The 26,086-nt window shown below is 48.0% G+C and overlaps 1 protein-coding gene across 4 annotated transcripts in view; it reads left to right on the top strand.

Annotated features, from left to right (window-relative positions):
• Positions 1–5,303: 5,303 nt before the first annotated feature.
• RXYLT1 (ribitol xylosyltransferase 1) overlaps positions 5,304–26,086 on the top strand; it is a 153,492-nt gene continuing 132,709 nt past the window's right edge. The window contains exon 1 of one of the 4 annotated variants that reach the window (XM_069629795.1): positions 5,304–5,625. In XM_069629795.1, coding sequence (XP_069485896.1) covers positions 5,478–5,625 — 148 coding nt within the window. In that variant the 5' untranslated portion in view covers positions 5,304–5,477. The remainder of the gene's footprint in view (positions 5,626–26,086) is intronic. The other 3 variants (XM_069629797.1, XM_069629796.1, XM_069629798.1) reach the window with 3 other exon arrangements.

Genomic DNA, 26,086 nt, shown 5'->3' with positions numbered 1-26,086 from the left:
GGCTCCGGACCGCAGCGTGAGCATTGTGTCCCGGGTCCTGCATGGCCCGGGGGAAGGTAAGGAGAGGGGAGGACTGGGCTTGATGTTTTTCCCCTCTCCTCCTGTTTTGGCCATCTTGATTCGACAGGCCTTTTCCTCGTGCTCTGTGTACACATCTTTATTGGAAATGATGGCAAGCACTTGGCAGTATGGGCTAGCCTTCCCTTTTGTTGTGTGGCCTCTCTGCTTCTTGTCGTGGGGCGACAGTGGCAGAGAGTCTTTGAAAGTGCGGGGGCTCTGTTCTGTCGCAGGCATGTCACATACCACCCGCTCCTCAGACACACACAGCACAGGATGCACCGGATGTTAGCTGCATTCTCTGGGGGAAGGTAAGGAGAGGGGAGGACTGTGCTTGATATTTTTCCCCTCTCCTGCTGGTATGGCCATCTTGACTCCTTCAACATGCCGTTTCCTCGTGCTTTGTGTACACATCTTTGTTGGAAATGATGGCAAGCACTTGGCAGTATGGGCTAGCCTTCCCTTTTGTTGTGTGACCTCTCTGCTTCTTGTCGTGGGGTGACAGTGGCAGAGAGTCTTTGAAAGTGCGGGGGCTCTGTTCTGTCGCAGGCATGTCACATACGACCCGCTCCTCAGACACACACAGTACAGGATGCACCGGATGTTAGCTGCATTCTCTGGGGGAAGGTAAGGAGAGGGGAGGACTGTGCTTGATATTTTTCCCCTCTCCTGCTGGTATGGCCATCTTGACTCCTTCAACATGCCGTTTCCTCGTGCTTTGTGTACACACCTTTGTTGAAAATGATGGCAAGCACTTGGCAGTATGGGCTAGCCTTCCCTTTTGTTGTGTGGCTTCTCTGCTTCTTGTCGTGGGGTGACAGTGGCAGAGAGTCTTTGAAAGTGCGGGGGCTCTGTTCTGTCGCAGGCATGTCACATACCACCCGCTCCTCAGACACACACAGCACAGGATGCACCGGATGTTAGCTGCATTCTCTGGGGGAAGGTAAGGAGAGGGGAGGACTGTGCTTGATATTTTTCCCCTCTCCTGCTGGTATGGCCATCTTGACTCCTTCAACATGCCGTTTCCTCGTGCTCTGTATACACATCTTTATTGGAAATAATGGCAAGCACTTGGCAGTATGGCCTAGCCTTCCCTTTTTGTTGTGAGGCCTCTCTGCTTCTTGTCGTGGGGTGACAGTGGCAGAGAGTTTTTGAAAGTGCTGGGGCTCTGTTCTGTCACAGGCATGTCACATACTACCCGCTCCTCAGACACACGCAGCCCAGGATGCACCGGATGTTGGCTGCATTCTTTGCGTGCAGCCTGTGAAACGGCGCAGATTTGGACACGTCTGCAACCGGCCTGGCATAGTCTACACTTTGGGTTCGAGTCTCTGCGGTGCTGACTCAGCATTTCATCCTTCCTAGACGGATGCATTGGAACGATTTAGAGCTTGGGGCTACCAGCTACTGGATACAGGGCTCAAGCCACCTCTCAGTAATGTGGCGAGTTAGTGGTGTGTTTGGGTCTGTGCTAGCTATGGACGCAGACTCCTTGTCCTGTCCTCTTCCTCTGAACTGCACGAGGGAAGGTCAAAGGAGATGATTTTCTTTTCCCTTGTCCGGCATGGAATTATATAAAATGCATCATGGAAGTAATGGCCATTCAGACGGTTCCCAGTGTCTCTTCTTTTAGGGCCTAGGTCCTCCGGTGCTGACGTGTTGCTTTCACGCCTCCTCTCAGACTTGTGGGAAGTGATATGGCACATGGTGGCACATGTCTGTGCTTAGAGGGGTTCTCAGAGCCCCTGGTGCCGGTGGAGGGGGATGTCACTTCAGTGGGTTTTTCCAGTGTAGGAATACCACAGGTGGGGGGTTGCCTTTGATGTCTGCTATCCGGGATGGATTGCTTTGCCCTGCTTTGTGACAGTACTCTGCCCTTTTGACACCAGCCTGGTGGCTCCTCTGTCGGCTGGGGGGGCCCTGGTCTGCTGGACTTCTGGGCTGTCCTGTATCTTCCTTTTGATAAGTCGGATCTTTTTGTGGGCTGACAAGCATGCTGTTATATTGTGGCGCAGGCATGCTTCAACGTCCTGTGATTTTCCTCTGGTGCAAGTGCAGTGACTGGCGGTTTTCCCTGGCTCCTCGTCTCTATCTTCTCTGAGGTGTATGGGACCGGTGGGGTTCGGCTTCCTGGGTAATGGGCTCCTTCCGGAGGGGGGTATCGGTTGCAGTTCTTGTCTCCTCCTGTCCAGGTTTGCATGGTTAGGACTTTGGTACCCAGCTCACGGTCCAAGTAGTTACCGTCTTGCCCGTTCCTCTCCCTGTTCAGGGTCAAGATTTCTACTTGTGGGTGTTCCTGGTCCCTATGCCTTCTAGGATGTGTCAACTGCTTATGGGTCTGCAGACCCTGCACTGCTTGTCCGGACGTCTGGGGAGAGTGTACTCTGGATGTTGTGCAGGGGGGGCGCTTGCTGGCTGGTCTGCGCTGGGTTCTCAGAAGGCAGTGTGTCTCGGCTCGCCTGTTGCTGAAGTTACGGGGCACGTGGCGTCTTGCGTTTTTCGGTTCCTTGAGCCTGTCTTCAGTTATGTCCCCTGGTGTCTTATACTCTCTCCCACTGGTTTCCGACGTCTCGGCTTTCGTAGTTGTGTTTTCGATGTCCCCAGCGCTGCGAGTCTCCCCGCTGTGGTAGCGGGGGGTTTCAGGTCTACAGGCTGAGGTGTGCATGGTCCATCCTCCTGTGGCCTCTCTTACTACCAACGCCAGCAGAAAGGGTCTACATTGGGGGTCCTCTCAGCTCAAGGGTTGTGTGATCTGGGGAGAGCCGGCGATCATCCAATTGGCAAGAGTTGTGCCATTGTCCAAGCTCTGGTGTACTACAAGGAGTTGCTGGACGGTCGGCGGTTTTGATCTGATCGGACAATACGACGGCCTTGGCATATGTCAAATGCAAAAGGGGTTCCAGCTGTTCCTTGCATGCTCTGGCAGCGCTGATAGGCACCTGGGAGAAATCTCATCTGGTGTCTCTGGTGGCCTCACGTATCAGAAGGGTGGACAATGTTCGAGCGGATCTTCTCAGATGCTGGTTTTCACTCCTCAGCGGAACTGGTCCTGTTGGCCCAGGTATTTGCAGTGACTTGTGTCAGATTAGGGTCCCCGGTTCTAGACCTGTTTGCATCCCCGGCCTCAGCAGAAGTTCGCCTCTTCTGCTCTCGGTTTCAGGCCGGGGGGATTGGGGAATGGACGCCCTCTCTGTACAGTGGCCTTGGGGTTTTCCTTTATGCCTTTCCACCTATTCCCCTTCTGCCCCGCATGGTTTGGCGCATCAGAGTGTCCAGGGTGACTGTGTTGTCGTTAGCTCAGTTCTGGTCCCGCCGGAGTTGGCTCCCCTCTCTGTTGGAGCTTCGGTCCTAGGAACCTTAGCTGATTCTGAGGTGGCCGTGTCCCCTTCAAGGGGATCTGCGGTTGGAATTCCACTGGATGCAATGGGCAGTGTGGCTATTGCTCAGTCTAGGTTGATATCTCGGGGGTTCTCAGATCCTGTAGTTGAGTACATAATGGATGCTCTTAGACCCTCCACTCTGAAGGTGTTCTGATAAAGGGCTTCCCCCTTGGGATCTCCCTCTTGTATTACGGTTCATTCAAGGGCCTCCTTTTGAGCCCTTTTCCGAGATTGATATCAAACATCTTACACTGAAATCTGCTTTTCTTATTGCCTTCGCTTCTGCCCGTAGGCTTGGGGAGATTGGGGCTTTCTTATGTCACCCTCCTTTCCTGAGGGTGCTGCCAGACTCGGTGCTGCTGAGGTGTGGCCCGAAGTTCCTCCCTTAAATTGTATCTCGGTTTTCATACCTCTCAGGATCTGGTTCTCCCTGACTTCTTTCATGATCCGAGAATGCATGAGGAGGTGGCTTGGCTTAACATTATGTCCGGCGGGACGTGTTGGAGTATTTGGCTAGGTTTGCTTTTTCCCACCAATCTGATAGTCTTCTGATTGCTTGTGGTCCGGCTGGGGCTGGGCAAAACGCATCTGTGGTTTTCCATTTTCCGATGGTTCCGGGTTGTGATCCCAGTGCCTATATGGCTTTTGGCCTGCCTGTGCCTGCGCACGATCAGGGGCGGTCCGCCAGGGGTTTGGCGGCTTCCTGGGCCGATGCAAGGAGGGTTTTTCTCTGCAAGAGATTTGTATGGCTGCCGCCTTGGCTGGTCTAGGGATTTCCATCAACCGCTATGGGTTGAGTTTCTCCCACTCGAGGGGGGGTTAGTTCCTTCGTGGTTGGAGTTTTATCTGTGGGGATGTGAATTAAGAGTTATTGTGGGTGTGTTTGCTGCACTGTTTTTAGCTGTTTCTCATTGGGACCTTTTCCCCGTTGCTGCTTTGGTATACCTCATGAAGTAAGTACTGGGACGAGGAAGAGTGGACGTGGAGGTAATGCTCTGATTACTTACCGGTAATCTTCATTACTCCTAGTCCTACTCTTCCTCGTCACAGTACTGACGACCCTCCTCACCCTCCCTGCGGGGAAGGTCCCATGCTCTGGCTTGGTAATATGAAACTGAGTGACGTGGATGTGGGGGAGGAGTTATAGGAATTTAAAGAAATAGAAGAAGGTCCTGTGTCGGAGGCAGGGGCCTCATGAAGTAAAAACTGTGACGAGGAAGAATAGGACTAGGAGTAATGAAGATTACTGGTAAGTAATCAGAGCATTTCTCTAATGGGAACTAGCCTTCTCTGTGTGAGTGGGCTAGTTCCCATTATTATGCATACTTAGCCACTAGGGGGCAAAAAAGGGCCATTTCTCTAATGGGAACTAGCCTTCTCTGTGTGAGTGGGCTAGTTCCCATTATTATGCAGGACTTGGCCACTAGGGGAGCAAAAAGGTCCATTTGTCTAATGGGAACTAGCTTTCTCTGTGTGAGTGGGCTAGTTCCCATTATTATGCAGGACTTAGCCACTAGGGGCAAAAGGGCCATTTCTCTAATGGGAACTAGCCTTCTCTGTGTGAGTGGGCTAGTTCCCATTATTATGCAGGACTTAGCCACTAGGGGGCAAAAAAAGGCAATTTCTCTAATGGGAACTAGCTCACTCACACTGAAGCAGCTATTTCCCATCTGAGAAATGGCCCTAACAACCGATGGTCCGTTTCTCGGATGGGAAATAGTATCAACCATGGGGCAGGCTGTGCGCGAGCTTCGAATGGAAAGCAGCATGGCGGAAGTAAACAGAGGGCTGGTCCTATCGGAAGAGGCGCTCGCCGGAAGTACACGAAGAGCTGGACCAATCAGAGGCGCAGCCACAAGCTGCTGGGAGTTTTTCCGGGTTCAGTGATGGGCTGCTATTGCAGATGGCTTCCCCGCTACTCTGGGGATTCTGGCGCCTGCCTCTTTCCCGGTAGAAGGAAAGGAGAGTTACACTGTGGTTTTAGATTCCGCTGCCCCGTTTCCCCTGCGGAATAAACGGAGCCCCATGGGGCAGTGAAGGATGCGACTGACCCGCAAGCGCCTCTGCTCTTTCCTGGTCTTCGTGTATTGCCTCTTCTCCGTCTATGCCGCATACAGCGTTTTCTTCAAGTCCCAGCTGGTGGCTCGGGTGCACAGGGTGGTGAGCAAGAAAGAAAGTCTGGCCAATGGTGAGAAGCACCCCCCCTTTTTTTAACCAGTTATTGAACTGGATAATGCATATGACAAAAGACTAACACCAGTTCTCATGTGGCAAGAACGGCTGTTTTTGCAAAGGAGGTAGGCGTGTGCAAAATATAGCCTGTTGAAAAGTGTCCCATCACACTAAATAATTACGCAAGATGACGGCACAGGATAATTATGCCGCCCTGCGGGCCTGAATATGCATGGGTATGCTCACGGGAGTATCCAGCATTGCGACATGGGGCGGTGGGCGAACTACGAATACATCCTGCTACTTTCCCCCCAAATGCAGTGCAGGCAATTACATGCAGTATCATTCCCACCCACCCAATCAACGTTTTTTGGTAACATTAGTGGCAGATGGGATTTTTACACATAATAAAACTGCAGGGCCATTACAGATGAAGTAAACTCCTCTAGTAGAGCTCTGTGGGGCAGAATGCACGCAAACCTCCTAATTTGCATATGGATTTCACCAACAGATGTGACTTCACAGAAAAGGACATGGCAAGGAGCATCCTCAGTCTTTTATACTTGTGGGCACCATGGAAGTGACTTTAAAATACCTAAATTGTACTATTATTATGCATGGAGCAACTCTATAGTAACTAGGATTTTTTTTTTGTATAAAAGCATGATAAATTAACAAGTTATGAAGTGAATCCCTTATGGAGCTGCAGATAAGACACAGTGCGATTAAATGATTTGCTCAGGATCACACACTTTGCTTAAATGGTGAAACCGGGATGTGGACAATTTAAGCAACTGAACACATCTTCCCAGGTCTAGTTGATATAGATATTTATTATATAATGCATTGGAAGCAAACGGCATTACAAAACAAACTAGCCTTTTATAATAAACTAACTTTACACTATATCATCATAGAAATATGAAAGGGCTTAGCTTTAGTTTTATTCTCCCCATCCTGCATGCAAAGTGCAATAGCATCATGCAGATTAATGTGAGTCAAACAAATCCCCTTTAGGTTTTAAAGCCAGTAGTCATTATTTAATTTCATTAAAGCATGCAACGTTATGCACCTGTCTCGCTTCTGATCACCCCATTCACATTTCTTAAGGGACAAAAGTCCCTGCTAATAGCGCCGCTCCCTCCCATTAATGTCTAACGGCTCCCATTGCAATGCTCTGCTGATGCAATGCAACGTGTCAGGTCTCTGGGAGAGCCGCCCTGCTGCCCGGGGCTCGAACTTTCATACGAAAGTAGGAGCCCTGGAAAGGTTGACACGATAGTGTGGCTACAGCGTTTGGTATGATATAATAGGGCATTTCTAACGCGCCTATACACAAGTGTTTCTAGGTGCAAAACATTCCTTCGTTTAGGCATGGAAGTCCTTGCCCCAAGCCTACATGCATCTCAAACATACTGCTCCTTTGCAGTTATTAAAGAGTAAGTTATCTGAGGAATTTTATTGGACCAATGGATAGTGCATGTACTTTTTAGCATATCACGATCGATCTGAACATTTTTCCAATGCATCTTACCTTTTGTTTTTCATACATTTACACATGCGAAACCCACTGGTCGGATACTGCCATCTTGTGCTAATTTTAGCCATTTATCCATCACCCTATGTTCAAGTGCCGTCCGCCCCACAAGTCGGCAGCGAAATGTCAAACAGATATGATCCACCCCTTCTTATATTTGTGAACAGCGAAGCCAAACTTACCATGTCATCGCGCTACCTAATGCGAAACGGGAAGAGCAACACACACCCATACACCAGACATTTTTACTTTCTTTTCAAAAAAAGAGGAAAACACTTGCTCTTTTCATGAAATAACAATAGTCGGGAATGTGCCAATTCATTATTGTGAAGATACCGGTGGGGGGTGTCTGTACTTCTTCTCTCTATATGGTAGAGGAGAGGCACAGAAGACCCCAGCCAAGATTCTCTATTACGGTAGCAATGGACGAGCAATCAAGGCCTAGCTTCTCAGGAGGTGATGCAGGCTGGTTCTTAAGTACAGTGTAGTCCCCGAACCCCCACAAAGGAATGTCCACACACTGTATTACTGAAAACACAGTCTTTATATAATTAATATTCAAAGGTATGTACACGATCACAATAACGCACTTTGTACTCGGAAATCAAAAATGATAAATATCTACAATTCTAAAGTGGTACCACCAATGTTATCAAATCTCATTAAAGTGCATCAACTGTACGGTTAAAATGTCACAGATCAATAAAGAGGAAACCAGCAATAGAGATAGGAAGGAACGTAAGATGGTTGAAAAATTAGGCAGAATGCTGGCCTCTACCGATAGACACAGTTCTGTGTGGAGATCCCCCACCTGGGCAACCTGTAAAAGAAAGATTATATCGCACAAGCCCAGTCCATATATTGTTCAATAGCCTTATTTCCTCCTATTAAGGTTTTACCCCCCAATGTACCTGGTGGAGTAGAGTTCTTCGAAGACGCGTCGAAGGATCCTTCTTGAGTGACTCCCTTTAAAGCAGGAGCCACTGATCGTCGAGAGGTGTCGAAGATGGTGAACTTGTCGTCGACGGCAGCAATGGGAAGTTCAAGGGTGCCGAGACCCTGATGTCGATCCAGGCGGTGCTCGTCAGCGACATCCTGCGAGGATGAGGTGTGCGGGGCACCTCGGCGATGGATTGTTCAGGGCTGCAAAGAGTTTCAGAAGAACTGTGGCCCAATAAGGGCGTCGAGTCGTCGAAGTCTATGTGGCCTTCAGGTGGGGGGACACCCACCGGCGGATTCTCCTCGGCGCGTTGGTCGTCCTCGACTTTCTCCGGCGGGACAAAGCGGTCGACGTTGCGGACAAGGGAATCCTTGGATTCAAATGTTCTTAGGCAAAGGAGCGGGCGGCTCCGGACGTCGGCGGCACAGCGTCAAGTGGTCCCCACGGCTGAGCAACACAACGTCGACGGGCCTCCAGCGGTTACACAAACCTGCGAACCCTGGTCGACGGCAATGGACTTTGACAGCGGCGAAGTCCGGGTGCTTTGCTTCGTCTCGGGTCGGCAGCCTTTCGAGGGTCTGACTTCCAGGGAGCTTCGGTGAAAGTTAGCGGTGCTCGATGGTCCCTCGGAGCACGGGAAGAGGGCGCCTTACCAGGTCCTCTCTCGGATCAGTCCTTGGCGAGTTCGGCAGCTTTCAGATCAGGTCGAAGCAAATGCAACAGCAAGTCTTCGTCTTCCAGCTGGGCGTCGAGGATCAGCAGTTCCAGTTACTCTTCAAGTGTAGACACAGCTTCTGAACAATTTCCAGTGGTGAGAGGTCCCCAGATATACTATCTTGTCTCTCATCCACACTGCTGGGTCACTCTCAGCAGCCGATCATACAGAAGGGCATTCATGCAGTCAGTCAGCCAATCAGGCACACAGGGCATTCAGGCCATCCTCCTCCCTCTCAGACACTCACAACAAGGAATGTGGATTGGGACAAGTACCCAGCCATTCAACACTACACACTCCAGCCATTCAACACTACACACTGCATTCAGGCCAGTTTCGGGTAGGGATGTCTCAGTCTTTGTCTCTCATACCAGAAACCAGACAGCCACAACAAGAAGTGCATATTGGTCACACACTCCATTCACCCAGGTCCCACCCACAGGAGGTACCCACAACATACAGTCACTGGGAAGGCTCCAGTCAGTCTGGACTGGACTTCACAACAACACCATATATGGAACTTTCACCCAACAGCCAGTCAGTGGGAAGGGACAGAGTGAGGGCTTCCCAGGACTTTGGGAAAACAAGGTAATAGGTAATAGAAAGCAAGAGGCCACAGGGGCCATCTTGTTTTCCATCAGGAATAAACTGATTCCAATGGCAGGGCCTGGGGATCCCCAAAATGGAGGCTACTCAGCGCACCTGTCAATGTCAGCATGGAGCTGCCACCAGCCCATACCCTGCTCTGCGGGCCACCCACAGGTGCCCAAAAACATACACTAGGGGCACAGGGTTGTACCCCCACCCATGGGTGCCGTAAGGGTATCCCACAGTTCTGTTCACCAAACAAAAAGAGAGAGAGCTGCACCGCCAGGAGTCCCACATGAACTCCTGCGTGGAAAACACGACAGAACACACGATAAAAAGGCAGTAAAGGACAAGGATACAGAGGCCCTGTCCCTCCGATGCATTTCCAGCATCACAATTATATTTTTAATTTAGTGTAAAAATAGTATAATAAATCCAAAGAATCAATCAAACTTTTTGAGAACCTAATAAGAACTCATTGTTTACTACAAGGCATACTTCCAATATTTCAGTCAACTGTTACAATCCATCAAATGTTTCAGATTGGGTTCATCAAAGTTTTCATCACAGTACTTGAATTGTGAAGTCAACGTTTTTGTGTTAAAATATAATGCAATTGTGTTCCAACATCTATGAAGTATCGAAGCATCCATAAGGGCAGCAGGCAGATTACCCTGAAGAAAATGACGGGGCAAAAGGTTAATAGTGAGGAAGACTGGAGCTGGTTGCCGGGAGCATTAGCAGGTTCACTATAACGCCAGAATAGGAACAATATTAACTCCCCTACTACCAAGAAAATAGTTAGTTGGAACACTAGGGGTTTTGCACACCTATTTGGCAGAAGTGATCTAAATTTAACGAAATACGACCTCATCTGTCTCCAGGAGACCTGGTTAAGGGAGACACCTGTCCTGGAAGGTTACCAAGTTCATATAAATCCAGCTACAAAGGGGGGAAAAGGACGTCCAATGGCTGGTCTCCTAACGGCCTTAAAAAAATTGAGTGGTCTAACTCTAATCAACTCTACAAACGTAAATTCTGAAATTCAAGTCACTGTTGCTCAAATCACTTCTCCATACTGGATACCAAATAAACAGACGCTCCTAATTTGTAATATATACTGGCGAAGTAGCCTAGGGGCCAAGCACAGTACCAAAAACACATTGCTAAGGGAAATTGTCGAGATAAGGTCAATCTGGCCTAACTCGGCGCTACTTCTCTGTGGAGATCTTAATATGGAGTGTTTCGATAAAAAAAGGGGTCAAAATAGAAACGTTAACTATAGATGCAACTACAAATATAAGAAGGGGCTTGGACTTGGAGGCAGAGCTAACTGAAAGAAACATCTATATGGTTAACGGCAATCTGCAGGGTGACAAACCAGCCGCAGCAACATGGAAGAGGGGGACACAAACAAGTACCATCGATTATTTATTCGCCACAGAAGACCTATTAGCAAAACTGATTTCATTGCAAGTGATACCTACAGACTCGGGTGATCACAACCTTCTTGAGCTTGTATGTACCGACTGGGCAGCTGGAAATCCCTTGAAGGAGTACCATCAGGAAGATCTTAATTTTGAGGTTTCATCGGGAGGTAATCGCCTAAGGCAGTGAAAGGAGGGGAGCAAATTGAGTCACTACTACACACAGAAGCGCCATGGGACTTTAAATTTGATCACCGAGAAATAGTTGATTTGATAAAAAATTCAAGGGCGGCAGGCCCGTATGGCCTGACCAACGAGATCCTAAAGAAAGTTCCGGACAGATGGGCTGCATTCATGTTAAAATTATTTACAACTGTGGTAAGGGAGAAGAAAATACCACAATCCTGGACCTGTTCCATAATTGTCCCCATCTTTAAGAAGGGTGATGGGTCAAACCCCTGTAATTATAGACCTATCACCCTTTTAGATGTGGTGGGCAAGATTTTCGCAGCAATGATTTTGAGACACCTTAATGAATGGAGTGCCAAATTCAACCATCAGGATCAGTGGCAGTACGGCTTCCGTAAAGGGATAGGCACTAATTTAAATATTTTCATTATAAATATGCTTAAGTGCCTGGTCCACCAGAAGAAGATAAGGGCAATCTACATCGCCTCGATTGACCTGGAACAGGCTTTCGACTCAGTCGACCGCAGAATTCTGTGGGACAAATTGAAGAAATGGGGTTGCCCTCAATCCCTGAGAGAACCTATGGAAGCACTACATAGGGACACCACCTTAAAAATCAGACTGGACAGAAAGGGTTTATTGTCTGATGAAATTCGCTCAGAAAACGGGTTAAAACGGGGTTGTCGCCTGGCACCAGCGGTCTTCTGTCTTTTTATATCTGATATGGCAGAAGCATTTATAAAAACCAGATCTTTTCCACCGAAAATAGCCGGCCACTCTGTGGGGCGCTTACTATTCGCAGATGATCTGCTGCTCCTTGATCAGATGGAAATTGGGCTGCAGAGACAACTAATGGATTTGTCTCACTACATCGACAAAAATGCCCTAAAGATAAATGCAAAATAATCCAAAATACTGATTCTGGGAGACGGTGGAAGGGCGAGGAGGCGGAAGAAATGGACCTTGACACTAAATGGAGAACAGATACCAGTAGTTGGTTCTATGGTGTATCTGGGGTCGTCTCTAAATAACAGTGTGAATGACGCTCCAGGAATAGCCCATTTGAGAAGCAAACCTGGCATCGCAAGCTTTACTCAGCAAAAGACGATACTGCAAATTTCCATGGTACCTATTTTGGATTTCTATAAATTGAAAGTGGCGCCAATACTAACCTATGCTGCTGAAGCCAATTTATTTATGGATCCCAAAATCTGGAACCGATTGTAAAGTCTCTTTTGGAAGAGGGTTATGATGTTGCCTAACTCATTACCTATTGAACGGGTTCGAAGGGAATTGGGCCTGACTTCTTTATGCTCCCATATGGAATGGAAATCCTTATCTTTAATGAGGAAATGTCTCCAACCACCACCAGCAGCGAGCGGCTTCTCGATTATTAAGGAGGCTATGGAAGGGCAGCAGGTAGCAATTTTAAATTCCTGGTATGAGGCCTGCTCCTCCATATTGACAAACATTGCTCTTACTGAAAAGACACTCGCCGAAAATCCAACGAGGGTGAAGTATAAATGATTGGACTTTTGGATCCAGATTGGGCAGAAAGTGAAATCCTACAAATCATTTGCTGACGATCCTGAGGAACACTATAAAAGAGCACATGTAATGTCCTACCTTGCCAGATTCCCCTCAAAATTGGAGCGACAAAACTTCCTGAGACTTCGTTTGAATCTCTATCCAACACGAGAGGTTATAGCAAGGAGAACAAAGGCCCATGAAGGAAAAACATTAAACTGCCGAATATGTAATGGAAGTAAGGAGACTCTGCAGCATCTAGTACTAGTATGTGAGCACCTAAACTCTATAAGAAATAATCTCCTGGGAAGATTTATAGAGGAATCGTCAACAAAATCGCAGGAGGATTGGTGGGCTTCCATAAGATGGGGTGGACGGCTTTCTCTGTCCTTAGCCGTACTACAGCTGGTTAGAAGAATCTTCACTGCTATGGAGGTCACTACAAACCTAGCTGTGGAATGAAACCAGCCCTAGACTTACTTTTCTCCTTCTTCTCTTCTTCCCTTTTCTCTTTTTTTATTTTTTTATTTTTTCCATTGAATGTAGAATGGGCCTTTGAGGATGACGATGATTTTTATCTGTTTCATGTTGTTTTGTACATGTTTGCATCTAAGGTTTAATTAAAACCAAGTGATGTGTAAATAAAAAAAAAAAAAAAGTATCGAAGCACATGGCGTTCTGTTTGTGAGTTCTACTTACACGTCGACAAGCAGCACTTTGCCATCCCCACGTCGTCGTAATATAAAAGCTGTCATGTTGCTTCGGATGACTGGCCACGCAAATGTGCAAACCAGTGCATCACGATTGTCCCAGAATATTGATATTATAGTTCTGTTTTTGATTATTATGCTCCAGTTCTCGCTAAAGAACCCATCCACTGGCAGATTGTTCCCATGGCACATGCACATACGAACAATGTAACTATGAAAACTTGGGAACTCACAAATATATTTCAGTTCCCAATTTGCAAAATAAGTTGGACAATAAATCAACATTTTAACCCAAAAATAATTTAGCAGTAACATTTACATATACGGTGTCCAGTCTTTGCGTCAACTTGAATATCAATGCAGCACTTTTTTTTTTTTTTTTTTTTTTATTTTTTTATTTTTAATCAAGCACACAATTGCATAAATACTATGGTAATAATTACGTTTATATCCATTATTTGCTGATTTTCCACTTCAGCAATTTAAAATTGGAGAATGTTCTCGTTCAGCCGCTTTTATGACTAGTAACTTCACTACGTTCTATTTCATTATAGTGAATCTTATCATTTCTTTGTGCTTACTCGCCACATTGTGTCCTTGAAATTGTTAGCACAATGGATGCAAGGACAAATAACAAAGACACTCTGTATTGTACGGTCAAATTGTCAAATGTTTACTAAGGTTTTGTTTTCTGTATGATCACAAAAATGAACAATATTATCTTCCAATTTCAATTGCATGCTCCTTAGTGAAAATACGAAAATCTTGTTGCTCTCCAAAAGCAGCTCATATTTTCTTTGTACTTTACTATCGCTTGACACTTTTTTTTTTTTAATCAAACCTTGTTTAAATATTGTAATAATTTTAACCAGCAAGACTACAAGCGCACGTGGGAGTGCACTGGTTTTACATCTGCTCAGCCAGTTTTACAATGCTAATCTATTATAACTTATATTAAAAAAGAAACAAAATCAATCAGTTATGACCAACGCCTTTCAACCCATTTGAAACACTGAAAGCGCTCCTGGCCAACAAACTAGGGCTCCCCATTGCCGATACCTAATTCAGTGCTTCCGCCAGACAGACTTATCACTGACATCCTCTTCATTGTCCCTTCTCCTCACCTATGGACTCCGCATATGGTCTCTGTCCTATCCCCTTTTTCCTCCTCGCCCGTTAATGGTGGAAACTGATGGGAACTTTCCTTGGCATACTTCTCATCATCTAGGTGTATCATTAATGTCTACCAAAATGCCACTATCATGGCCCAGGACTCTCAGCCCAACCTCCTTCTGCTGGATAGGCGCCTTTTTGTCTTTCATTAACTTCTTTCCCTCTCCTGCCACCCCCCTGGCCTCTCCGCCCCCACTGATGGGTGTACCACGTCCCTGTACCCCACCTCGGAAGACCTTTTAAAGGTGGCAACCAGATTCACTTAGCTACACTCAATTCTTGCTCTGCTGTTAATCACTCCTCTGACATCTGTCGTCTCCTTGAAGACTTTGACCTCAATGTCCTTGCTCTTACCAAGACGTGGTTCAATGGCAGCTATGTCGCTGCCTTTGACACTCCTTCCTGAAGGCTACAAGATCACCTCCAGACCGGTTAGTCCTGGGTTTGGAGAGGGAGTTGCCCTTGTCTTCCCTGAATAGATTCCTGCTATTATCATTCCCACCCAATCTTACTCTCCCTTTGAATGCCTCGTCTGTAGGTTGGTTGTCTCTTCTACCCTCTCCCTCACTCTCACCACTATCTATAGGTCCCCTGGAGCTACCTCCCTTTTCCTCTCTGAATGGGCAAACCCCTCCTCCTCTCTCCTGAACTCCTCCCCCAAACCTCTCTCCCTTGATGACTTTAATATTCATCTTTACTGATGCGGCCATTGTTCTCGTCAGTCTCTCTCTTTCTCTTCTTTTTTTGTTTTTTTTTGTTGCCCCCCCTCCCCCACGGCACGATCCACTCTGCTGGTCACACCTTGGATGCTCTCATCTCAGCTGACATCACTCTCTCCAATTCTCTACCCCTGTCTCCTGGTCTGATCACTCTCTCATCTCCTCCCCATCTGGAGCTCTCTGCCAGTCTCTGACTCAGTCATTCGACCGATGAAGCGTGCGTCAGTTGCAGCATTTGTCGGCACCTTCATTTCTCCTCCCACCCCTGCTACTGACTCTCATTCCGACTTAGCACTTGCTAACCTCCATCTCCAACACCATGGACATCGTTGCCCCAGTCATGAGGATCTGCATGAAGCCTGCCCCCAAGTGCAACTCTTGGTATGACTGTGAATCGCAAGTGCAGAGTTGCTGAATGGAAGTGGCAGGCCTCAAGCACATCCTCTGTCAAACGGGCCTGCCACCTGCTCAAAGGCAATATCGCCTCTCCATCCGCTCCAAGAAGAGGGCTTGTTTCCAAGCCCGCATTTCTGGGGCCTCCAATAACACAGCTGCACTTTTCAAAATGTGCAATGAACTTGTCAATCCTACTGCAGTCTCCTTTTCTCCCATTCCCTCCTAGGCCCTGTGCACTGCATTGGCCACACACTTCTCCAAAACTCAGAACATCCTGTCCACACTCTACTCTACTCCACTCCCCCAAACCCCTCCACTCTTGACTCCCTTGGCCCACCTCTCCCCCATTCCCCCCTCCTTTTCTCCCATTGCGTTAGATAGAGGGGTCTAAGTCCTAAAAAAAGAAAGGTGGGGGGACTCATTAACATACCAATTGAATGTGGCATCCCCGGAAAGTAGCATATGAAGCAGCGCTCTGAAAAAAGTGAGGGGACTCTGTCCACCTGCATGTACCCTCAACTTGAGCCCTGATTAGACCAGTTCGCTAGAGTTGTCTGCTCCTATGAGAAGTCTCCTCCAAACAGGTGCTCCCCTGCTCTTCCAGGACATCTCCTCTCTCGCCCCTGCCGTGGCTGACTTTCTGTAACCATTCCTTTGCCACTAACTGCCACCCGATCTCCATCACCCCTTTCCTGGTCAAACTACCAGAGAAGTTGGTCATCCCCCGAATGGACTTACCACACCAAGTCTGCTGGCTGTCTCTGCACTAGCAGTCTGGATTCATTGCACCTAGAGACACAGAAACTGCTCTCCTGAACACTTTTGAAGACCTGCTCTTAAATCTTGATTCCAACACTCCCTCTGTTCTGATGCTTCTCGATCTTTCCGCTGCCTTTCACATGGTCAATCATGCCATCCTCATCAATCGTCTCTGTGATACCCTTGGCATCACAGCCCGGGCACTGGCCTGGCTGACTTCTTTCCTTTCAAACCGACCTTCCCAAGTGCAATTGGGCTCTTTCCCCTCCGCCACCTCACTCTCTACCTGCGGTGTCCCTCAGGGCTCTATCCTATCGCTGTGGCTCTTCGATATCTACCTTGCCCCTCTGGCTGACCTGATCTCCACCTTCTCTCCTCACTTCCAGTGCTATGCTGATGGCACTCGGCTCTCCTTTAAGCGTCCCTCCTCTATTACCTTTCTCATAACTGACCGACTGCCACCCAGGCATGGTGTTCTGCTAATGATCTCTGCCTTAATGCCAGTAAGACTGAGATACTTCTCATTGGGACGCCTGCTTCCCTCTGACTCTCTGGCGGCCTTCCTTTGGGTCACCACCCCTCCCCGCTCCTGTGAAGCAAAAAACGTTGGAGTCATCTTCAACTCGGCTCTCTCCTTCTACCCACACATCACGGACCTTGCCAAGAAGTCCGTCTTCAGCTCCACCTCCTCAGAGGCATTCTCCCTTTCCTCACGTTCCCCAGAAGCTCAACGTCAGCAGAGCCCTGGTTCTCTGTAGGCTTGACTACTGTAACAGCCTCTTCCTTAATCTGCCTCTTTCCTCCTTGTGCCCTCTTCAACTAATCCAGAACAGGGCTGCAAGACGTATCCAAGGCCTCAAGCCCAGGGGTCACATCTCCCCAGCCCTAAAAATCTCTCCACTGGCTCCCGGTGGCTGCAAGCATCCAATTCAAGACCCTCTGCATCATCCACAAGTCTTTCTGGGACCTGGGACTTTCTCTCCCAAAATACCTCCCTGCTAGAGTCCTTCGGTCGTCTAGGTCCAACTCTCTTCAGATCAGATGTTTCTCCAAGCAGAGAGTGGGGGGTAGATCTTTCTTCGGCAGGAGCATCCCTCTGGAACAGCCTTCCTACCCCCCTCCCTTGCTAATGTCCCCCTGCCGCTAGCGCCCGGTCCCTCGTGTGCCTTTTTATAGTGATCAGGCCCCCTCGTCCAGTCTTCCCCAGCATCCCTTACCAGCACTTGCCCCGGGCACCCTCCCCGACTAGCCGAAGTCTGGTCTCCCGTCCTCGCACTATTTGACCCCAACCCCTGGTTCCCCTAGCACTTGGCCTCCCCTCAGCACTTGCGCTGCCCCTGGGGTCCCGTCCCCCCTGCACTTCACCCCTCGTTTCTGTCCTGCCCCCTCCCCCAGCACTTATTGTCACTGCACTTGCATGGTTCGAATGTCACAAGGCCTAGTGGGTCCATATATATTATAAAACATTTTCTTTAAAATGTTATTTAAAGTCGGTTGCAACAGAATGGTTACTGAAATTTGTGAGAAAACATTATTTTGAATTTTACATAATTATCACGGCTCCTCCCATTCCCCTTAACGTCCATTCCCCCCCCACCCCCTCAACAGTCTGTGGTGCAAGCTTCTTCTCCATTAGGCTTGCAAGGTCCATTCCGCAAGTTTTGGTTTAAAGGTGAGTGCTGGGAATTCCCAGTCGTATTCTAGCACGGGGAACCAACAGTCTGTGAAGCGATGCAGAGCTCCCTCCTTTGCAGCTGTGATCTTCTCTGCCACCAAGATGTCCCAGACTTTCACCCACCATAGTGTTGTTAGGGGGCCCTCGTGTGATTTTCATTCCCGGGCTATGGTGATCTTTGCAGCCAAGAAGAGTTGGGTCACTATCTCGCTGTTCGACCATTCCTTGGGTAGCTGTCTGCAGCTGGAGCTCCCAGTAGGATTACCTCTGGATCCCGTGGTAGTTCGCGGTGCATGATTGTTTTGATGGTCCGGAGCACCTCCTCCCAGAACTTTCCAGTTATTGGGCAGTCCCACCACATGTGGAGGTCAGTACCTCGCGCCCCACATTGTCTCCAGCATTCCGGATTCAACAAGCTCTTAAAGTTGTGCAGGTGCTCCCGGGGGGTAGTACCAACTGTAAAAGAGTTTAAGTGGGCATTCTTTATTAGTTACGCATCTGGTGGCTTTATTGTTCCTTGTCCATATCTTTTTTCCATTGGATCATGTATCGGGGGCGTTCTATCAGCAGGTCCTCTTGTAACAGTTTGTATAGCTTTGAGACAAGGTCTCTTCTGGAGCTCTCCTGCAGTGTTAGTTCTATGGGGCTCAACGTTCTGGTGGCCTCCCGTTTGACCTGCGGTGGGGAGATCCAGTGGCGAATCTGTGTGTATGTGAATCTCTTTCTCCAGTAGAGCGAATTTGGCCTTGCATTCCTCAAACGTTAGGGTGGTGTTGCCCTTGTACAATTGTGAGATCCTTTCCAGCCCTCCTCGTTTCAATTTTTGAAGTTGGCCATTGCTAGGCCCAGGGTGAAATCTGGATTTAGTAGGACTGCAGAGTTCGGGCTCAGCCCTTTAGGAATCCCTTTCTTTCGTAGGGCCCATTCCCAGGCCTTCCAGGAGGTTCTCGTCGAGGAGAGGGCAGTTGTCTAGTGTCCGCGGGCTGGCCTCGAGGTGGCCTCGAGGTGTGTAGAAGGGAGCTATGGTGGAGGGCATCTGGCTTCTTCTATCTATGCCCATTTCAGGGTATGGGTGGGGAATGACCATGCCACTGTTTGTGTGAGTTGCGCTGCCACATAATAGTGGCGCAGGTTTGGCACTTCCATTTGGTCCGATTTGGCCATCCTTGTCATTACTGTCCTTGGGATTCGGGCCTTCCTTTTCATCCAAATAAACCGGAGGAGCAATCTTTGGAGGCGTCTAAGTGGTTTGACAGGGATTTGCACTTGGAGGGTCGAGCATGCTTATAGGAATCTGGGCAAAAGGTTCATTTTGCAGGCTGACCCTTCCCAGTAAGGAGATCTCCTGGTCTGCCCGTCTGTTAAGGTCTGTTTCTAGGTCGTTGAACAGAGGGGTGAAGTTCTCTGCATAGAGGTTTCTAGGGCTTGCTGTGATCTGTACTCCCAAGTATTTCACTGCGTTCGTGTTCCATGCTAGCAGGCATATCTGGCGTAGCTCGTTTAGTGTATGTAACGGTGTAACGATATACCGTTAAAGATACCGTGAACCACTTTAATAACCGTCACATTGTTTATACCGTTATTTGTGCTTTTCAATCTGATTTGGAAAGGCTGCAGTAAGCAAGTGCTGCGCAGTCTTGGTCTTGTACTGTTGGCTGTGCCGTCTGCCAAGTAGTTTCAGTTGGAGCAGTTTTTAATGCCATTCCATAAACCACACGTGCCTGACACAAAATCAATATGTTAGCAATAGGAAGCATAGATACAATGCCAAGAAGGAAAAGGGTTTACTTTGGGTTGGCGGCTTTGGGTTTTATAGATTTATAATGGATAATGTTCTCTAAACATATGACAATGGGGGATTTCCCTGGTTCTATCATTGAATTTACATATAATAAGTCACACTGCGAAATTCACTAATCTCTGTGGGTATTCCCTGCTGCCATACCAAAGGGTAACATGTCCGTGATTACTGAACACCTTTTGGCCCGCAAGTAAACTAAAGACTGTAACGTAAAGAGTGTGTGTGTGAGTGTGTACAAGCGTATACTACCATCAGCCTCCATTGATCTGTGGCATGCAGGTTATCAAGAAGGCAACATGTTCATCTTCACCAGTAGCCAGTGGAGGAGCTAAAAGCCTAAATGACCACTTAAGAAAAGCTATTCAGTTTGCTTTGCCAGTCGCAGCAGGTCCCCCCCCCCCCCACCTCCTCCTCTCCACAAGTGTGTTTGTGTGGTGGAAGCAAGGGGTGGCATTTCAGTGGAAAGTATGTTGAAAAGCCCAATTCTGGCCATGGGTGTCTGGTTGTGTTTGTAATAAATCTGACAATTTATGACCTTTTAGAAAATATTTAAGATTAGTTAACTCCACCTGCTATACCGCGATAACGATGATCTACCGTCATTTGGCAAGAAGGTTATCGTACCGTCATAAAACTAATACCGTGACACCCCTAATTGCTAGGGACCCAGATTTGGGGTAATTGACAGAAAAGTCTTGCCACTTGTTCAAATCGATTCAGCTCGGCCAAGGATTTCGGTAGAGAGGAGACACTGTCTCTAAGGGAGAGCATTACATTGTCTGCATGAAGGGATACTTTGTATTGTTTGTCCTTTACATCTACTCCCCTGATACCCGGGTTATTGCAAATTCTTTGGGAAAAAGGTTCCATTATGAGTGCGAAGACCAGGAGGGAGAGAGGGCATCCCTGCCTTGTCCCACACGAAAGAGGGATTTGGGATGAGCGCTTCTGGTTCATTTTCAGGGATGTTTTCAGGGCTTTGTAGTTGGCCAGAATCATTTTGCGGAAGAGCGGGCTGAGTGGAATGCCCAGGACCATTAAAGACCCCGTCTATTTTGTAGAAAGCCTTAGTGGCACCTTGGGATAGTAGTGCCATCTTGTGTGCTGTTCGTTTAGGTTGATTGCACGGTGGATGTTATCTCTGGCACCTCTCCCCAAAATGAATCCCGTCTGGTCAGTGTCTATTAGGTCTGGGAGGGTTTGTGCTCATCTGTTTGCCAGAATCTTGGAATATATGTTTGCATCTATGTTTAGAAGTGATATGGGTCTATATGAGGCTTCGTTCCTTGGATCCTTCCCGGGCTTCAGAAGGAGTATTGTGGTCGATTCTTGCATTGATGGAGTTATTGTTCCTGTTTCCCGGAATGAGTTAGAGATCTGTTTGCGGTTTTAACAGGGGGCTTTGAAGAGTTTGTAGAATTTGGGCGAGAAGCCATCTGGGCCGGGGTGATCGGTTTTAGTCTTACTGTGTCTACTTCCTCAGCTGAGATCGGCAGGTCTAAGGCCAGCCTGTTTGTTTCCGAGAGGTGGGGAAGGGTGGCTTCCTCAATATACTGTTGTTTTTGTTGGTCTTTTGATCTGTGGGAAGCCGTCATGGTGCATTGTAGGTGTTCCACTGCTATTTGTAACGTGGTAGCCTCTGCATACTACGTTACCCATTCAGTATCTTTCAGGCCTGTAATGTAGTTCCGGGAGTGGGTTTTCGCTAGTGACCAAGAATGTATTGGCTTTGTTGCTGTTGGCAAAGTAAGATTGCTTGGTTCTGCTGAGGATTTGAGCTGTGTCTTCCGCATAGTGAGTTAAAGTTTTCTGCGGGCGAGACATAGGGCCCAGGCTGCCTTGGGTGACCAGCCTTTGTGCTGTTTTGCTTCTGCCAGTGCCACGTCTTTCTCCAGATCCTCGCGTAGCTTTGAGCGTTGCTTCCGGTAAGCCGTTGGGTGGGCAATTAGCTCCCCTCTTATGACCGCCTTCATTGCTTCTCATCTTGTGGCAGCAGATGTGTCTTCAGTGCGGTTTTCTCCAAAATAATTGCGAATGGCTGTAGTCGGTGTGTCCCGCAGCGACAGATGGTTCAATATCGGGTCGTAGAGTGACCATTGGGGTCTTGTCAGCACGGGTATATGATCCAGACCTGCCGACAGGAATACCGGGGCATGGTCGGATATCGCTTTTACTCCAATTAGTGTCTCGTCTGTGAAGGAGAGCAGCTGGGGGCTAGCGAGCAGTAGGTCAATACGGGAGAGGAAGTGCGGTGCACCTGCGAAAATAAGAAGTCTTTTATATCTGGATTCAGAACCATCTAGGCGTCCACCACTTTGCAGATTTTGAAAAAGTGGAGTAGGGCGAGGGCGATTTTGAAGTCTTTCGGTGCTGGCGGGTGTGATTTTCTATCCATCAGTGGGTTCGGGACCCCGTTGAAGTCTCCACCCATCATTATGTGGCTGTCGAGGAATGGGTGCAGGTTTGATTCCAAGTCTTGGTAGAAGGCCTCTTGCTTCTCGTTGGGGGCATATACGGAGACTAGGGTGTGGAGCTGTCCAAATAGTTTGCCCCTCACCGCGATGTAGCACCCTCCTGAGCTCTTGAGGACCTCTAACTCTGTAAATGGACCCCTCTGGCCACCAAGATCGTCATGCCCCCTTGTTTGTAAATCCTGGACGCTAGATATTGTTTTGGGAAGGCTCTGCTCCTTAGCCTATGAAGGTCGGTTGGGATAAGGTTGGTTTCCTGTAAAAAGACCACTGAGCTTGACAAGTCTCAGACGACGCAGGATTGACTTCCTCTTGCTGGGGGTGTTTAGGACTCTGGTGTTAAGTGTTACAAAGCAAAGTTTTTGATGAGGTGAATTGTCCCCTGGTGGGTCTACATTCTCAGAGGGTGCAAAGAGTCCTGGAGGCTGGGGGGATTCCATTGTTGCCTTAAGTCTGTAGTTATCTTGCATATCCGTTGCAACCAGGGTTTAACTTTTTGTGAACATGGAACATTTCCAACAGTATAACTTTGATTAATAACTAACTTCCAGTTGGGCCCATCAGTCTTTGGGCCGAAGCGTACACTTCTAGGGCTGGGGTGAGCCATGCGCTGAGCGTTCCTGTCTTATCCCGGTGGACTACGGTTGGTGTTGTTGGATTCGGTGGGTTGCATGACTTTGTCGGAGAGATCGGGGGTAAACATTCATGATTTGAAGGGTGAGAATTTTGTTTTCCCTCGGCGCACCACTCTAGCCCAGGAGTTTTGCTGGGCTATAGGGTCTTCTCTCCGGCTATGTGAGGGTGAAGGATTTGTCAGGTCTTCATCCGGGTCGAAGGTCCACCTGACAGTATGCATTTGGCCTCTCCCAGAGAATTGATTGTGCGAAGGTGGCCTTCGAAGGGGAAGCTGAGTGTTGCCGGGAAGAGCCAGCAATATTTTATCTTTTGGTCCTGGAGGAACGTCGTTAGAGGCCCTAGCGCTTTCCGCTTTTGCACTGTTGCTGCAGCCTGGTCCTGATGTATGTGGATTTGAGCTCCCTGATGGGTTAGGTCATAATGTCTTGTTTGGTGGAGAAAAAGTGGACCAGAGTGATTACATCCAGGGGGGGTATTCATCAAGGGTCTCCTGCTGTTGCGCAGTCTGTGGGTCTGATCAAATCAAATAAAATTGCCTCCCTCCAGCTTAAAATTGCCAATAAGAAAGCTTCATTGCTCCTACCTGAGCAACAACCCCCACCAGCCTCTCGGACTAGTACTACCTCACCTTTCAGTTAAGAAAATCTCTATCTATGAGACTGAAAAAATTATACTCTCCCTAAAACCTTCAAACTGCAAAGGAGACAAATTTATAAAGGATGCAGCTAGAGATTTAGCCCCTTTAATCTCGAAGCTTATCAATGCCTCCTTCAAGACTAACGTAGTGCCTAATAATCTCAAAGAATCATGGGTACTCCCACTACTCAAAAAACAAACACTAGACCCCGCCATCCCTACCAACTACAGACCCATCACCACGGTCCCCTTCTTACTTAAAATCGAGAGTAGCCTACCTACAAATACAGGACTACCTGGAAGCTAACCACTTACTAGGATCACGCCAATCTGGCTTCCGCCCCCTCCATGGCATAGAAACAGCCTTAATAGACCTTAAGACACAAATTGACGAGTTGAAGGACAGCGGAAAATCAGCTATGCTACTCCTCCTTGACCTATCGGCAGCATTTGACCTGGTGGATCATGCAGTCTTATGCAACCACCTTAGCTCGGCTGCCCATTTCTCAAGTGATGCCATAACCTGGGTTCAGTCCTTCCTAGCCAACCGTACAATGAGTCTTCTTCCCTATAGCCTCGGCCAACCCCATACAAATCTCATGGGGTGTACCTCAGGGATCATGTGTCTCACCTGCTAGGTATAACAGTTTTACTAAGCCCTTGTTTGACAAGTTGGATAGTCTGGGCGTCACCTACACTAACTATGCAGATGACACCCAGATCCTCATTCCCCTTACGGGCAACTTCCTGGAGGACTCGGCATTAGTAAATAAGATATACCTCCTCATTCAGGCATGGATGGCATCTCACGGCCTCTGCCTTAACGACAACAAACCAGAGTTACTGATCCTGGGTTCAGAGACGGCCCTTAAACTCAACCCTAGTTATGCCGCCTTCAACATTGACAATAACGTCATTAAGGTGATGCCTGTAGTTAACACCTTAGGTTTCTACCTTGACTCTACCCTCAAGAAGCAAGTCAACTCACTAGCATCCACAACAGTTTACACTTGCAAATTGATCCGAGCCTGCAAACCTTTTCTTTCCGATACTAGTTGTATCACCTTGGCCAATGCACTTATAATATCTAGACTGGACTATTGTAATGCCTTGTATGTGGGAGCTAACGCGTACATCAAAGACAAATTGCAAAGACTTCAAAACAATGCCCTGAGAGCAGCTTTAAACATCCCCATTAGAGATCACATCTCTACATTTAGAAGAGATGTCCACTGGCTGAAGATCAATGACAAGATCCTTCTTAAAACACTTTCACTCATGTCAAAATGCCTGAACAACTTAGCTCCAACCTACCTCGTAGAAAGAATTAACAAGAGACTTACCTCCCGCCCTATGAGATCTGCCAATGCCTATTCCTTGGAGATCCCTAGATTTAAACGCTCCACTGCTGGCGGCTCTAGCTTCCCGGTCATAGCCGCTCAATCCTGGAATGCTCTTCCTTTCAGATCCCAGAGCAGATCAACCTTACTCCAGATTTACGGAAAGTCCTCACCTGCATACAAACAAATGACACCTAACCGGCCTTGCCCGGTAAGGGCAGTGTGACTACACATGCCACCTATGCCAGACAGGACTTTGCATTCTTATTCGATTGCAGTCTTGTAAGGCCATACGTGACCATTTCTCACTGTACATATTAATGACTATAATCTTGTACTGCCATATGCTACCACCACTCTCTGTACATATTATTGTGGCAGCATTCTGTATATTACCCGTATCTATGTATCCCAATTATTATGTAACCAAGCTTTGAGCCTAGTTGTCACTTTGCGCCCAGCTACTTAAGGGTTTGGTGCGCTTTATCAAATAAACAAACAAACAAAGTAGCAGTAGGGGTTTGTCGAAGTCCGGGAGGAGCGTACGTATGTTTGTAAGGTCTGGTCTGTAATCGTTGTTGGGATCCCTCCGATGCGAATGTTGTTCCTCCGGGCCCTGTTCTCCATGTCGTCTTGCTTATTTGCCATGTCTTCACTGTTAACTTCTAGGTTTTGCACTTTTTTGTGGCTTGTTCCACCGTTTCGCTAACTCTTTGTTCCACCTCCCCCATGCGCCATCCAGGCTTTCCACCTTAGAAGATATTTCTGTCATGCAGTTCCTGAACTCCGCCTTTATGTCCGCCAGAAGGGATTGAATGTCTTCCTTGGTGGCCCAGTGACCTGTCGGTCTATCCGGAGAGTGGGCTGCAACTTGTCCCTGGTTTGACTTCTTGTTCCTGTCATGGTGCAGCATGGCAACGATGTCTATTGCCTGCTGGGGTTTCTTGGCCATTGTAATTAGGGGATGCCTCAGGCTGTGGGAATGATTTGGTGTAGGTTCTGTTGATACCGGCTGCACTCGCGGTTGTTTCGCTGTTCCTATTGCCCCTGTGTGGAGTTAATGCGGCTGGAGTCTTAGTAGTGGGGGAGGAGAGGTTCTTGCCTCCCCCTTTGCTTCTTGATGGCTCAGTGGTCACTGAGTTGGTTCCCCCTCCCTTTCCTTCCTTTTCAGGTTGCTCCTAGGTTCAGTTTATCGCCTCCTTCGCCTTTCTATTACTATTGGCTGCTAGCACCTTTCT

This window comes from Ambystoma mexicanum, chromosome 12 (assembly GCF_040938575.1).
Source record: "Ambystoma mexicanum isolate Mex_15411 chromosome 12, UKY_AmexF1_1, whole genome shotgun sequence".
NCBI classification, from domain to species: Eukaryota; Metazoa; Chordata; class Amphibia; order Caudata; family Ambystomatidae; genus Ambystoma; species Ambystoma mexicanum.
This window is presented reverse-complemented; position numbering and strand designations above follow the sequence as displayed.